Source organism: Macrotis lagotis, chromosome 1 (assembly GCF_037893015.1).
Source record: "Macrotis lagotis isolate mMagLag1 chromosome 1, bilby.v1.9.chrom.fasta, whole genome shotgun sequence".
In the NCBI taxonomy this organism is placed as follows: Eukaryota; Metazoa; Chordata; class Mammalia; order Peramelemorphia; family Peramelidae; genus Macrotis; species Macrotis lagotis.
Genome location: NC_133658.1, coordinates 360,439,622 through 360,456,157, shown reverse-complemented (window position 1 = coordinate 360,456,157; position 16,536 = coordinate 360,439,622). Strand labels below are relative to the sequence as shown.

Sequence of the window (16,536 nt, the reverse complement as noted above, 5' to 3'; positions counted from 1 at the left end):
CTTGAGACTCAGCAATAATTAATGCATGTCAGTTCTTTGGGAAATATGGAAACATTAATATGTGATGATGTAAAGGAAGAGGGAGGGAGAGAGAAATAGACCATGGGTATGTGTCTAAAACTTCCTACTATCATTAGATGACTTGGCAAATGTGACCCAGTTTTTCTAAATCTTATTCTATGGCATTTTAAAGATTTCTACAGTTAAATTTTGAGATTTGTGATTAGATTCAGACTTGATGGAAGAAATTACTAAGAAATTTATCTTATTCTCTCAATGTCAATCCCTTAATATACTTGAATTCAAAAGATTATATTGACCCAATACCTAGTATATATTATTCAGATTTTTGATTTTAATACACTGAATCTTTAGAGTTATGAAATCAATAAAATAATTTTCCTTGCAGGCAATATTGAGAATGTTAAGAATATATGTAAGACAAGAATGAAGAGACTGGATAGCTCAACTTGTCTTCATGCTGTTGGGGATAAAGCAGTAGAGTTTTTCTTTGCCTCTGATGCAAGGTAGGGGGAAATTTTTTTTTTATTTCTTAGAACTAAGTAAGTTAGTTATCAAATTTACCTGACACATATAAATAACATTTTGGTTATTTCATGGAAAACTAAAACCTGCCTTATGTCTTATATTTTGTGTCTTAACCTAATACGAGAAGCTCTAACAGATCAACAAGGATCATGTCTTGTCTAAATGTTACTTCACTCAAAATGCCTGGAAAATATGCATTTTTGCATTATATATCTTCTAATTTTAACTATAATTCACCAACTGAAGAAAGATTTCTCCATGTTATTATATGTGCTCATTAAAGACTTTTTTTATATGAATATAGTCCTTTCTCCAGAAGTGGATTATAAATCTTAAATGTTGACTTCTGGTCTTGTCACCATTTCTCTAATCATCTGTGCATGAAGAGTCATTTTCTTTGTTATCAATGTATAAAATGTTTAGCAGAAATTTTATAGAGGTCTTAGAGTAGCCATCATAACATTTATACATGCAACTATTATCTCCTTTACTTTAAAGACTACATACTTATTTGGAATTTAAGTAAATCCCATTTCCCTTCCATTTTGGATGGAAGTTATTGTGGAAGTATCCTTAGATATTCATGTCTAATTCATTTCCCCCATCCCCCCTTTGAAGAAATGGGAAAAGAAAATTTCTGTAACAAATATGCATAATGGGGCAAAACAAATTCCCACATTAGCTTTGTCCAAAAATTCATGTTCCACTCTGTATATTGAGCTCATCATTTTTTCTGCCAGGAATGGAAAGAATTCTTCATAGTTGGTGATTAATTCATCAGAATTCTTAAATCTTTCAAAGTTGTTGATTTTTTATAATGTTGTCATAATATAAATTATTCTTCTGATCCTCTACTCTGCATCAATTCTTACAGATCTTCTGAGTTTTCTCAGAAGCTGTCTATTTCACCATCTCTTACAGAATAATAATATTCAATTATATTCATGTAACATATTTTGCTCCCCATTCCCCAATTTATAGTAATCTATTTCTTTGCCATCACAAAAAGAGCTGCTATAAATATTGTTGTACATATAGATCCTTTTCAGGTTTTTGCTCTCTTTAGGTCTAAAAGTGGTATTGCTAGATCAAAAGGTATGCATGACTTTGGAACACAGTTCAAAAAGAAAATTGCATTCCAAAACAACTGAACAAATTCACAGCTTTTCCCACCACTACCACCAATTGATAAATTGTCAAAAGATATGACCAGACAATTCTCAATGGAAGAAATCTAAACTAACAATAGTAGCCATATGGACAAATGCAAATTGAAGCAACTCTGACATTTTTCCTTACACAGCAGATTGGTGAAGTAAACCAAAAAAAAGGGGTTTTCTTTGGAAAAAACCTTCATCTTACCCCTTCCAATACAGAAGTCTCTTTATTAAATCAAAAAAAAAAATAAAAATAAATCATTTTTCCAGCTAGACCTTGCTTCTTTCCTTGCAATTTTCCAAGAAGGATCAATGTCAGGGTTTAAGGACTAGTAACCAGAGTGCATCCTTTCAAAATTTAAATCTTTTAAGTTTTTTTCCTTCCTTATCAATACCATACAAAACCCCAGGCCACATATTACAAACTGAGCAATAGAAAACAAAGTGACCAGAGAAGTCTTCCCCCCCACCCTTTGTCCTTTTTCCCTCTCTGGGAAATCTTAAATCTTATTTGATTTTTCCTCTGTCTCAGCTTCAGCCTTGCAGAGTACACAGGCAAGAAGGAAATTTCCAGGGGTAGAAAGAAGGAAAAAAAATAGTTCACTTGATCCAGATAGAAAATGGGTTCTGCTGTATAGAACTATCAGAGCAGGTTAGGCAGCACCACAATAAGAGTCAAGAAGAAGGTCATGGAAGGATCCTAGACTGTGAGGTGACCAAGTCACTACATTCACTCTCTTCTTCCTCCTGCTTCATAAAGTTGTCAGAGCAGAAGCATGATGAAAATGGAGCAGGGAAGCAAAAGAAATGATGGCCATAACAACCAGGGAACCATAGAGAGTGGGAAAAAACCCAGTCTGACAAATTCTACAGGCAACCCCACTGAATGAAAGGGTCTCTGGCAAATTGGGTTGTGTAGGATATACTCAGAGCACTCTATATGAAAGCCTATTTTTTTTATCTTATAGCCAATCTCCTATTCTCTGTATTAGAGATTTCTCTAATCTGATTTCTTTATTTTCCTCAAAAACAGTGCCAGTGGAGCATTATTTTTTCTTTCAGTGAGTTATTGAATTAAACAGTACTTGTTCTGAAATATTAGATAGTTCTGAATTCTAAAGCCTGTTTTTCTTCCTTTAGTGCCATTATTGAACATACCAACAGAGTAATTTTCCTTGAAGATGATGACATTGCAGCCGTTGCTGATGGGAAACTCTCTATTCATCGAGTGAAACGTTCAGCTAGTGATGATCCTTCTCGAGCCATCCAGACTTTACAGATGGAATTACAGCAAATTATGAAAGGCATGTATATTATCTGTAATCCCAGATGTAGTCAGATTCATTATTTAGTGCATCTTTAGCTTAGTCCTTCCTAAATAAGAACTATATTAGGATTTTTAAAGGAAAGGAGTCAGAGAGAATGCTATTAGGTCTTTTTCCCCTCCATGTGACTCCTAAATACCCAAATTAAAAATAAACCCAGAACATCATCTAAAGGACAACTATATTCAATTATATTTATGTACCATACTTTATCACCCATTACCCAATTTATAATACTCTATCTGTCCACCATCATAAAAAGTGCTGATATATATAAAATGACTGAACAAATTTGCAACTTTCCCTGTCACTGCCACCAATTGATAAATTGTCAAAGAATACAAATAGGCAGTTTTTATTGCTTTTGTTATCCAATTTCTAAACCATTAGAAATGGAACTTGGTCTTAGCATAAGCATCTCAAGCAAACATCTGCCATATAAGCAATAAGATGCAATGAGAGAAAAAAATCATTGAATCTAATGTCAAAGACTTGGGCTTAAATTCCAGTGTAGTTACTTACTGCATAAATAACTTTGGGAAAGCCACTAGACCTTTCTATGGGTTTTCTCCTCTTAAAAGAATTATTTCATCTCTACAGTACTTTCCAACTCTAAACCCTAGCCCTTCTCCTACTTTTATATTATCTTTGCAAGCCTAAGAATGACTGAGATCTCCATTCCTCTTTTTGAAATATTAATTATAGCCCACTTTCTTTGTCTCAAGACTTCTAGATAAATATTTTATCACCTTAATCATGTGAAATTTTCAAGAAGTTGTGGTATTAGTGGAATTACTAACTAGGAGAGAAGAATTTTAAGGGATGCCATATCCTCAGAGGAGAACCAGGTTTCTGTTAAAATAAGAAGTCAAAGGAATTTTGGTAGAAGAATTTGAGGAAATAAAGGAGTTTTGTGAATAGAGTGAGAATTCTAAAGGATCCAATGATACAGTCTAGGTAGTGGATAAACTACTTTAGGATGGGACTGAGGAGAAGAAAGGTTTAGATTAGACAAGGAAGTATAGCAGCATAATATTATGTCACCAAATACTATTTTAGTTGATATTCAAACAATTATAGAAGATAACAACCTCTGTTTTGCAGTTTATGAAACTGAGGTCAACAGAAGTTAATTGACTTGCCCAAGAACACACCTAGTAAGAGTCACATTTGAATTAATGTCTTCCTGCCCTTTACCATTAGCATACCACTCGCAGCTAAGGTGGTGAAACTGACTAACCAGATGAAGATTCAGTACAAGAGCAGGTAGATGAATGTGGCATATGATTAGACTCTAGTTGATACAGAGCTCAAGGTAGAATTTGGCAGCCTGATGTTTTTGTTTTTATCAATTGGAGTTTGCTTCTTCAGATGAGATTCAATAATCAGAACAATAGAGTTCTGGACTCCTAAAACTTTCCAGGTCCCAAATAATGGACTGGCAAAGGCCTGGACTTCCCTGGGATTATAAATCAGGAGAATTGTTCTAGGTTCAGCACTTATTAATAAGGAAATTGTTTCATTTTCGTGGACATGTTCACTTTGTACTTTAATATGTGTGGGTTTCTTATAATTTTTTTCTTGGTTCTTTTTGATCCAACTAGATTACTAAGTTATTTGTCCCCTTTGTCATTGATACCAAAGTAAAAATGTCTTTTTTGATAGAATTGAAATGAGGAAAAATTAAATCATTTAACACTAAGTCTGTTTGTTTATCTAGGTAACTTCAGTGCTTTTATGCAGAAGGAAATTTTTGAGCAACCAGAATCAGTATTCAATACCATGAGGGGCCGAGTTAACTTCGAAACTAACACAGGTGATCCAGATAATTCATAATGAAAGTTATAACTTCCACCTTCAATACTGAAATACTCATTTAAGTAAGTGAATTGACACTCATGTTCATGTTCTTTAGTTTTGTTAGGTGGCTTGAAAGATCACTTAAAAGAAATAAGAAGATGCAGACGACTGATCATCATTGGCTGTGGAACTAGTTATCATGCTGCAGTTGCTGTAAGTAATTATGACTAAGAAATTATTCTTGAATAATTATTCACTGAATTTCCTTCAAGAGTTGACATGGAATCTCATTATATAGTGCAAAGTAAATTTCCTTCCATACATTCCCTTGGCTTATCATTCCAAAATTAAATCAATCCCTTTCTTCCATGTCATATTAACTACACTTAAGTGAAATCAGAGCAGCATAGATCTGGCATTGAAATTATGTTATATCAGATTTTGCATTAAAAATAGAACTGCTCCTCTATCACTTTGTTTAAACTCTTGAGGCTAACATTTTATTCTTACTTTTAGACTCGGCAAGTACTGGAAGAACTGACAGAGTTACCTGTGATGGTTGAACTTGCTAGTGACTTTCTGGACAGAAATACACCTGTATTCAGAGATGATGTTTGCTTTTTCATAAGCCAGTCAGGTGAGTATTATCAGTATCTTAATTTGTCCATTATGGATGTTCTGATTTAAAAACAAATATTCAATAGGCAAACAGCTCTCAAATGTTGGCCTCAGTCACTTTAGTATTTCATTTTTTATATATAAACACATATATGTATGTATATGTGTTTACACATACATAACATATGAAGCTTTAGAATGGAGAGTTTTCTTTTTATTTCCTCTTTCAACCTCTGCCTGGATCAGTCTATATAACACAGAACAGAATATCCGCTTCAATTAGGTATGTATAATTTAGTAAAGCATCAGAGTTTGATACATGATCACCACTTTGTGACCAAGCAAATACCCAGTAATTCTTGCTTAGTCCAAATATTTGCAGAACCTCCATAGTTTAGGGTAAGTGGGCATTAGACATCTTTCTTGTTTGTTTGTTTGTTTGTTTGTTTGTTTTTAGGTTTTTGCAAGGCAAATGGGGTTAAGTGGCTTGCCCAAGGCCACACAGCTAGGTAATTATTAAGTGTCTGACACTGGATTTGAACCCAGGTACTCCTGACTCCAAGGCCGGTGCTTTATCCACTACGCCACCTAGCTGCCCCGACATCTTTCTTACAGTATATAAGACACCCCTTCCTGAAGAGGAGTGGGAGATAGTGAGGTATTTAGAAAAAGTAATGGAATGGGACTCATCTCTAGTTTACAATCCAGGGTCTCTCACTATATACAAGTTACTAACCTTTCCTAGTTTCTAATATATGTCTAATTTTCCTTATTTTTGAAGTGAGGAGTCTTATCTTCCTCATATTCCTAAAGTCCATTTCAATTCTAATATCAAAAAATCCCACAGAAGGGAGTACTCTTTTAATATATGTACTGATTTGTCCTCAAATTTTATCCTAAGGGATAAACTTTGAATCTAGCTTGGAAATAATCTAGAAATAAGAATATTTTCCTTTATATATACATGAACTTTGTATTGGATCAAAGTAAATGTCATGTATGGGCCACATAGAATAAAAATGTTTCAGTTTAATACATGTGAAATTTTCTTGCTTTGTAGGTGAAACTGCTGATACAATTATGGCCCTGCGTTATTGTAAGGATCGCCGAGCTCTTACAGTTGGTATTACAAACACAGTGGGAAGTTCCATATCCAGGGAGACTGATTGTGGTGTGCATATCAATGCAGGACCTGAAATTGGTGTGGCAAGCACAAAGGTAATTTCTTTTTATTTCAGGTTGTATGACTTTCTTTGGTATCATTTTCTGATTAATCAAAAACTGGGTGAGACAGAAAGACACTACTATAAAGTAGTAAAAAAAACTGAATTAGGAGATTATAAAGTCTAGATTCTAATTCTAGTTCTGTCATTTGGCTTCAGGAAAATTTTTCCTAATGTATAAAAAGGACATGATATGTGATCTGTTTATTTCATAAGGTAATTTTGAAGACAAAATTAGGATAATACATGTGAAAGAATTTAACTATAAATCACTACACAAATGTGAAGTAGTATTGCTATTATCTGCAGGCTTACACCAGTCAGTTCATCTCCTTAGTAATGTTTGGCCTGATGATGTCTGAAGATCGAATTTCATTGCAAAGCAGGAGACAAGAAATCATCAATGGACTGAGGTGTTTGCCTGGTATGTTAGTTATATTTAAAACATGAATATTTCTAATCATATTTGAGGAACAGCTTTGAAAATCAGATTTTTCAAAGAAGACAGCTAGTGGGAATATGGGAAGATTTTCTGACATGCCCCCCCATCAGATAACAAATAAACATTCTCTCTGATTTCCCTTCCAGGCCCATCTCTGGCCACATACAAATAGAATTAGCCTCACAGAGGGTGCCCATTATAGAATAGGGTAAAGCAAGATTTGGACAAAGGTTGAGGGTTTTCTTTCCTTTCCATTATAAGGAAAAGGAAAAATATATGTGTTTTAAAATATAATCCCCTTTAGGTGAAAACTAACTTGAAACTTCATTTGAAGTAATACTTCTTTTATATTATAGACCATGAAATCATCGAATATAAGGAAATAATTTTTTAATATAAACCCAGGATTTGTCATGACAGATTTTAGTTGGCAAAATTTTTCTAATTTGAACCTAAATCATGTTTGAAAATTTAAAAAAAAAAGACTGTGGTCACCATTGATTTCTTTCACAAAGTATCACAAAGTTTCATTATCAACATTTAGAGATATATAAATAATAGTGTTTCTTTTTTCTGCATACTCTAGAGATGATTAAAGAAGTTTTGTCTTTGGATGAGAAGATACATGATTTAGCCCTTGAACTTTATAAGCAAAGATCCCTTTTGGTGATGGGTCGTGGCTATAACTATGCTACTTGCCTGGAAGGAGCTTTGGTAGGTCTTTTTGGTTCTTGGTTTTTTCCTTCCTTTAGACATATATAGGTTTCAGCATGATGCATTGTACCATTTTATATTTATTTAGTGGCTATTCTAATGACTCTTTTGGAGTTTTCTGATGTCTAAAGTGCTGAGGCAGCTGCTATTGCTAAAAATGCAAATCTCTTCATGCCAAGAGCCATTTCATTATTTACAACATTATTTGCAGGCCATAGAAAATTATTAACTTAAAAATGCTAACCCTAAAAATCTCCTAGATTTATTGAATTTCAAGCCCCACCTGTGGTTTCCTTGGCAGCACCAGACCAAATAATTCATAGGCCTTGTCCAGTTAGCTAGACATCCCTGCATCATTTGATATCACTTCTTAAAAATACTCCAAATACTTAACTGGGTTAGTAAATGATAAATGCATGTTCAATGAGTACTTGGAATTATTGAGTGCCATAATTCTCCACATATACTGTGGGACTATGTAGGAAAACTCCAGGAATTTCTTATCCACAGAGTGAGGCAACACTCAGAAATGAGATGATGTATCATTTCTGGTGCTATTGACCCAAAGTCACCATCATTAGGAAATAACCAAAACTAGGAATCATGAGTTTGTATTCATTATTAGCTGAAAGACTAAGGGCAACTCTAGATACACACACAATCAATAAATGTTTATGTTATAGCATTAAATGATGAATAAAATTGGCTGTGGAGACACAGATACCTGGATCTTAGTTTGTAATATTGCCCTTATACAAGCAAGTATGGACATATATATATATATATATATATATATATAGTCTAAGAACATTTAATTTAGATATATTAATCAATCACTAAGCATTTATTATACACCAGCCATTGCGCATTATAGATTTTTTTAACTTTGAAGGGAATTTTTATATTTTAATTGATTCTTCTACACAGCAAATTGTTGAATTTTTTCCCCTACCCATTTTGTCACTTTCTTCCATTGCATTAGCAACTTTGTGCTATATAGATTATATGCAAATTATATATATGGATTAATACTTTGATGGTATTCTTAATGTTAATACTCCAAAACTGAATGCAAGTCCTTCCATGCCTTCCTACCCTAGGTTCATTGATTTGGAACTGGAAAAGACCCCAGGGGTTCTCTAGTGCAACCCCTTCACTTGATAGATGAGAAAACTGAGGCAAAAAGGTTAAATATCACAAGGTCATAGAGGTAGTAAGTAGCACAATTAAGTTTGTGTCCCAAAATCCTCCATAAAGGATTTGCCCAAGCAGGAAACAACCTTTCTTGGTTTATTGATCATCTCATGAGTATTGATACAGAATTTGGGAGATCAAATTATCATTTCTCATTCCTATTACATGACTGACCCACTTTCTTTTCCAATCAGACATGATCTCAATTTTATGCCACTTATCAAGTGCTCAAGATCTGTAGGTAAAATGACAAAGTTTAGGCATACTTACTATATGTCTTTCCTTCCTCATTTTGTTACTTGTAATTTTAATCCATCTGAGATTGTCTATTACAGGTTGTTTTGCTACATGATATCAGTGAGAGAATACTAGTGTTAAAGAGATTGGTTTTTGTATCATTAAGCAGTTAGGAATCATTGAAAGCATGGCACAGTTTCTCAAATGCCCTAATTCAAATTATGCAGATGATTGTCACCTGCTCAGTTCAGGAAACAGCTATCTACACATGTCTGTCCTAAATCAGTAATGACAGACTCCTATCCATCTGTATTTCATAGTTTGTACAATATGTATTATTATATGTATTAGCTTTTTCAATGTAAATGGGTCAACTAATTTCTTGTGCATTACTCATTATTTCACTTAAGAGAGAGTACTGTTCCAGAGTTCAGTGAAGTAAATATAATACTAACTGTGCATTTGGAGATACATACCATCAATGGGATTTCCTATTTGGATCCTTTGGGCAACCAAGTGGCAGTAGATAGAGTACCAGGCTCAGAGTTAGGATGACTTATTTACATGAGTTCATATATATATGGTCTCAGACAATTACTAGTATGACTGTGGGCAAAACACTTAATCTTGTTTGCCTCAGTTTCCTCATCTATAAAATGACATGGCAAACTACTTCTAATATTTGCTAAGAAAACCCCAATGGGGTCACAGAGTCAGACACAATTGATCAACAAGGCATAACCAGCAATAAAATATGAGGGCAAAGAATTTGAGAGTAGTGGATAATGTAGAGTCAAAATAGTTCACAAAGGAATCAAGATTAGGAAGTGAGCACAGTATAGTCAATGTAGGAGTGATAGTTTAGGAAAGTACTAAGAGATGGAAGAACTGAAGGTCATAATGAGAATAAAATTTAAGGATCATAAGGCATAGAAATAGATAAAATGATTAAAAACTATGATGAGATACAGGGATTTGAGAGTTAATGAACTTGAATAAAGTGCCAGGTCTAGAGGTGGAAGACCTTGTTGGGAACCATTGTTGTATGGGAGCATTGTGAATTATCTTCACCTGGTGTCCTTGAACACCAGAATCTTATCTTACTAAGTGCCACAGGAGTGGGAGTGAATTAGATACTGGAAAGGTATTTAGGCACTGGTGTTTTTGGTGAATAAACAGAGCACTTGGAGATCTTGATGTACTTGTACTTTAGTACTTGTCTCCGTTGTTATCCTTGTCTCCCACCCCTCCAACACTTGCCTGAGAACGATTAAGGGAGTTCAGATCTGGGACTCAACATAAGAATCCAGGAAAGGGACCCAACATAAAGAGTCCGGAATAGGGATTCAACAAGACCTGAGTTTAAATCCAGTTTAAATCTACTTATTAGATGTGTACTTTATAAAAGTTATGTAACTTCTGTTGCCTCAGTTTCCTCATCTATAAAATGCCTCATTAGTTTGTTGTGAGAATCAAGTAAGATAATTCTCATAAAAAGCATTTGCCACAGTGCCTAACACATAGTAGGTTTTCTGTAAATACTTACTTGGTTCCCTTTTTCTTTCCCCCTGGAAATGGAATATTTATGAGTGATGGAAAGATCAAAAAAATATATATGCATGCATTCTGCACATAGTTAAGATAGAGTGAAGAATTAGGTTAAAAGAACTGAGTAAATTAACCAGCTGGGAAATTATATAAATTATATATGTTGAGTCTTACCTCTTTCATTTTTTGTTCCTGAATCATATTTCCCAACATATTTTTAACCAGCCTCATCCTTGCATTGAAGTCATTCAGTATCATAATATATGCTGATTTTATTTTGGAGGGTCTTTAGTTCTTTTTTTTTCTAGTTTTTGCAAGGCAATGGGCTTAAGTGGCTTGCCCAAGGCCACACAGCTAGGTAATTATTAAGTGTCTGAGGTTGGATTTGAACTCAGGTCCTCCTGACTCCAAGGCCAGTGCTCTATCCACTGTGCCACCTAGCTGCCCCGGGTCTTTAGCTCTTAATAGAATTTCTCTACCTTTTCACTTTCTCCAGTAGACATTACTACAATTATTTTCATGTTGGTCTTTTTGCAAATAATTATCACAAACACTGCAATATTGTATAACTTTTAAAAGTTGTCTTTAGATATTTTTAGATATTGTTTTCTTTATCTTTAGATTCTGTTGTCTTTAGATATTTAATAAAAATCACCTCCTTTATTTGTGGTTGGTTATATCAATCAGAGTTCTTTAGTCTTTCTAAACTGTCTTTACAATGTTATTCTTGTTTAAATTGTATACCTGCTCCGTTCTCCCTGGATCATCCCATACCAGTCTTCCCAGTTTTTTCTAAAAAACATCCCATGCATCATTCTTATAGCATAATCCTATTCTATTACATTCCTATACCATAATTTGTTCAGTCATTCCCTAGTTGATTAGCACTCCTCCCTCATTTCCAGTTCTTTATCATCAAAAAACCCCCTATAAAATATAAGATATTATAAAAATTTTGTACATTTGGGTAGTCTTCCTCTTTTTGCTGTCTTTCAGATTATAGTAGTATTATCTATGTAGTAATAGCAGTGGATCAAAGAGTTTATGCAGTTTATCAACTATGGAGGCATAGTTCCAAATTGTTTTTTGAAGTGGTTGTGCCAATTCACAGTCCCATGACTGTATATCAATGTGCCCATTTTTTTTTGCCCTTTCCCCAACACTGGTAATACCACAAACAAGCTTTAATTTGTATCTCTCTAGTTTTTAGTGATTTGGAGCATTTCTTCATATGGCTATTAATAGTCTGAATTTCTTCCTTAGAAAATTACTTTTGATATCCTTTGACCAATTAACAATTAAGGAATGCCTCTTATGCTTATAAATTTGAATTAACTCCTTATGTATCCTGGAAATTACCCTTATCTGAGAAATTTGTAAATATTTTCTCCATTGATCTTTTCCCTTCATAGTTTTTCTGAATTGGTTTTGTTTCTACAAATATTATTATGTTATATTTTAGCATATTATATCACATTATATCATATTATTACATTATATATAGTTATATCATCAGAATTGTTCCTTTTATCATCTTTTATTTTCTATCCCTTGTTTGGTTATGAACCCTTCAGCTATAACTATAGGTCTGAAAAGCGGTTTCTTCTAGCTTCTCGAGTTTGTCATATTTACCTTTGTGAAAGAGAGAGAAGACCTTGTATACTATTAATGGACTTTCTGAAGTACTTTTTATATACCAATGCTTCAAATGTATGCATATTCAAGAAAGGTATTATGCTAATTACATGAGTTTCCTGTTTGATGATTTAATCCATTTAACCTAATCAATAATATATAAATATTTATTAAATATTTCTAAAAGGAGAATTTGAGAGATTTTCTCTAATATGCTCTAATCAAGTATCCAACTTTATTGGTAATTAAAAGTAAAATTGTATATACTTTGAAGTGATTTAAAAAATAACAGGTGGTTAGAAGTGGAATGAAAACAATCACATCCTACAAAGGGAAATTCACTTTATGGAAATGAGGGCCTCCTCATTGTCTAAAGTAACAGTGTGTTAGGTTAATGAGATAATTATACAAGATTTTAAATGATTGCTATTTTAAACAAAGAAGATATTTGACAAATGATTAATTGAAATATATCCATTTTTCTTTTATATTCACTTATTAGAAAATTAAAGAGATCACATATATGCACTCAGAAGGCATCTTAGCAGGAGAGCTGAAACATGGACCCTTGGCCCTAATAGATAAGCACATGCCAGTTATCATGGTCATCATGAAAGATCCTTGCTTCACTAAATGTCAGAATGCCCTGCAGCAGGTCACTGCTCGCCAGGTAATTATATATTCTAGGTTTATATTGAACTTTTCCTTCCCATGGGAACATAGGCATCACTAAAGCTTTCTCTGGTCATTTGCTTTGAAATAGGTTTCAGTGAGCCATCTACACAGTCTTCCAGTTCTATTGGAATAACAGTATACATTTGGGAATCACTAGCTAGAGGTGAGGATGCAATCCATCCAAATCATAGAATTAATCTGTTGAAAATGTGGCACAGTGTTGTGGCTTGTTAACTAAATTCAGATTTCAGCTTAGTACACAAAACATGACTCGATAAGTTAATTTCCCCTTGTATGTTTCGGTTTTGAAAATTTAGATGAAGTCAGAGAAGAGAAGAAGAGAAGCCAAACCACAGAAATTTCCATAACCAAAAAAGCAATGGAAAGGTTAGAGTTTTGCAAGTAAATATGACTCTTGTGGAAAGACACATGGATTTTGAGTGAGAAAGCTGGAATTGATGTCAGGATTAGGTTCAAATTCCAACTCTCCTACTTGCAACCTGAGTGACTTTGAACAAGTCCTTTCTCTGAGCCACAGAATCCTTTTCTGTAAAATAAGGGGGCTGGTCCAAAGGAAAGAAGAGTAAAGACTAAAGGAAAGTAAGGGAAAGGAAAAAACCTAGGGAGGAGCTAAATGTCTTAGTGAAAAGCATTTTGAGTACATGTCAGGAAAGAAAGGAAATTGAAACCTAAGAATTCCCTACCCTTTGGAAGATGTCTGATTACCTTAAATATGAAAGGAACTCAAACTCCAGATAAATTGAAAGAAAGAAGGGAGGGAGGGAAGGAAGGAAGGAAGGAAGGAAGGAAGGGAGGGAGGGAGGGAGGGAGGAAGGGAAAAGAAAGAAAGAAGGGATGAAATGGTGGGAAGAATATTAAGTGCTTACTATGTGCTAACTACTGTGTTAAGTTCTGGGAAGACAAATATGAAAACAAGATTGTCCCTGCCCTCAAGAACTTACATTCTAATGGGAGAAACAAAACACAAAAGTGGATTGCATTTTATGTTTAGGGTATCATTTAACAGAAAAAGGTTTTCATGTTATCATTTTTATTTGTTTTAGGGTCGACCAATTATATTGTGTTCAAAGGATGATACTGAGAGCTCAAAGTACGCATATAAAACTATTGAACTGCCACATACAGTTGATTGTCTCCAAGGAGTCTTGAGTGTTATTCCTTTACAACTTCTTTCATTCCACCTTGCTGTTCTCAGAGGATATGATGTAAGTCTAATCTATTTTTAAATTCCCCAATTAGGGCAGTAAGACTGAGGGCACTTGTTAATGCCTTTCTCTTCAAAGAGGAAATGAGCTATTATAAGAGTGATGCAGTGGTTATAATAAAGTTATTCAACTTGAATGAAAAAGCTCTTTGGTTTTTCAGACACTTTTGGAATAAAAATCTATATAGTAATGGATTTTAAGTACTTGTACTTTAGGATATGATCCATGTTCTACAAATATAAAGAGCATGCAGATAACAGTCTTTTGCATGAGTAATATTTGTGGTATTAGCCAGAATTTCATTTGCTTTTGAATTACAGATTATAGGAGAAGATTATTAATGTATCTTCCATCACTTTCTGCTATGCTATTTTTGAGAAGGAATTACTATAATATGTTGTATACTGAGATTCTGTGATTTTTCATTCATTCTAGGTGGATTTTCCTAGAAATCTGGCTAAATCTGTCACTGTGGAATAAGAACATGAGATTTGAAGGATATATGTTATCCACATTTTGCAAAGCTCTACAAATTCATAGATTTGTGGATTGTACTCCTGTCAATAAAATGAGAAGATAAACTGGAAAGAGAATGTTCTAGAGTACAATGTTTAATTGCAGCTTTAAAAGCTCTCAATGTGCCTTGTACCCAAGTGCTTTTGCTTATAGCAAATACTGTTTCTAGATGTCCTGGAATTGCCAAAGGAGAAGGAAAATCATTGTTTACATATGGTATACAGGATGAACTTTTCTACTACTGTGCAATATATATATATATACATATATATGTATATATGTATATATATGTATGTATGTATGTATACAGCTCTCTTCAGAGTAACTGTGAACTTTTTTTAGCCAACATTTTAGTTTTAAAAAGATAAAGTATTTATAACTACAATTGTATAGCTTCTAAGTTATTTTTTTAGTATGTTGCTTGTCTATAGCAGTGGTGATGCCCAACCTGTAAATCCTGAATGTGCACCAGGGCTTTGTCTGTTTGTGATTCCAATCCTCTGCAGGTGTAATTCCACAATATAACTTTGAATGGAAAAGTGTCACTTTGCTTCCCTTCCTACTTTCTTGACCTAGATCTCTAGAGTTTCTTGCACCATTGCAAAACTCCCATGTCTTTGGTAATTCTTTGGCAATTTCCCTCTCACCTATGATTGAATTTCCTAAAGCTCTCAAACATCAGACTTATCTAACAATAGCTCTTTTAAAGCCAAAGCAATGTTTTGGTTCATTAAAACTGCTTGAAATTAACTCCTTCAGGAGGATAATTTCAAATAGGCTACCTTGATCTCTATTTATAAGCGTGTACAATTGAATTACTATGCAACCAAAATAAAGTTATTGCAATTTTTTCTTGTGTAGTTTTTTATGTGGTTCCTTTTATTTTTTAAAATGGGTGCATCTAGCATCTTATCACGGGGTGGGGGGAGATCCAACCATTTTTCTACATCCATATATATTATCTCTTCAAACACCCTGGATTACCACTATGCCTGCATGATTTTCCAAAATATCCAAATTTTAAATCAAGTTGCTTTACTAGTAGGAATGACAAAGTTATTTCCAATGTGATACATTGGGAACCACACTAGGTAAACAGGAACACGGGAGCTGCAGCAGTGTTAGCAAAAGTTATGGTGCAGGGACGGCTAGGTGGCGCAGTGGATAAAGCACCGGCCCTGGAGTCAGGAGTACCTGGGTTCAAATCCGGTCTCAGACACTTAATAATTACCTAGCTGTGTGGCCTTGGGCAAGCCACTTAACCCCATTTGCCTTGCAAGAACCTAAAAAAAAAGTTATGGTGCAATAGAAAAAAGACTGAGCCTGGGTCCTAACCCAGCTCTAACACTCAGCAATAATAGAATGTTGAATAAGTCATCTAACATTTCTGATCCTCTGCACAGATGGAAAGTTCTTACCCTGCTTAGGTCAGGTTACAAGGTTGAAATGAGATAATGCATATGAAAACACTTTGGAAACTACAAAATGTTACATACTTTGAAAACAACCCTATTATTCACACCCCAAATCCAACCAGTCACTCTCTGCTATAAATGTGCTACTGGATGACGATTAGAGGAAAGATGTTATTATAGAACAGTGTTTACTAAATAGCCACAGCATTAAATAAGGGTTAAGAAGAACTAAGGTCACATGATTCATCTGAATCCTTCAAAG

General features: G+C 34.1%; 1 protein-coding gene across 3 annotated transcripts in view; it reads left to right on the top strand.

The window, feature by feature from the left end:
- GFPT2 (glutamine-fructose-6-phosphate transaminase 2) overlaps window positions 1–16,085 on the top strand; it is a 56,678-nt gene extending 40,593 nt beyond the window's left edge. For 2 of the 3 annotated variants that reach the window (XM_074212208.1, XM_074212209.1), the window contains exons 9-19: window positions 410–527; window positions 2,847–3,010; window positions 4,752–4,847; window positions 4,947–5,044; window positions 5,348–5,468; window positions 6,510–6,667; window positions 6,982–7,096; window positions 7,701–7,828; window positions 12,945–13,112; window positions 14,182–14,343; window positions 14,779–16,082. In XM_074212208.1, coding sequence (XP_074068309.1) covers window positions 410–527; window positions 2,847–3,010; window positions 4,752–4,847; window positions 4,947–5,044; window positions 5,348–5,468; window positions 6,510–6,667; window positions 6,982–7,096; window positions 7,701–7,828; window positions 12,945–13,112; window positions 14,182–14,343; window positions 14,779–14,823 — 1,373 coding nt within the window. In that variant the 3' untranslated portion in view covers window positions 14,824–16,082. Of the gene's footprint in view, window positions 1–409; window positions 528–2,846; window positions 3,011–4,751; window positions 4,848–4,946; window positions 5,045–5,347; window positions 5,469–6,509; window positions 6,668–6,981; window positions 7,097–7,700; window positions 7,829–12,944; window positions 13,113–14,181; window positions 14,344–14,778 lie in introns of all 3 variants that reach the window. The other variant, XM_074212207.1, reaches the window with a different exon arrangement.
- Window positions 16,086–16,536: the final 451 nt, after the last annotated feature.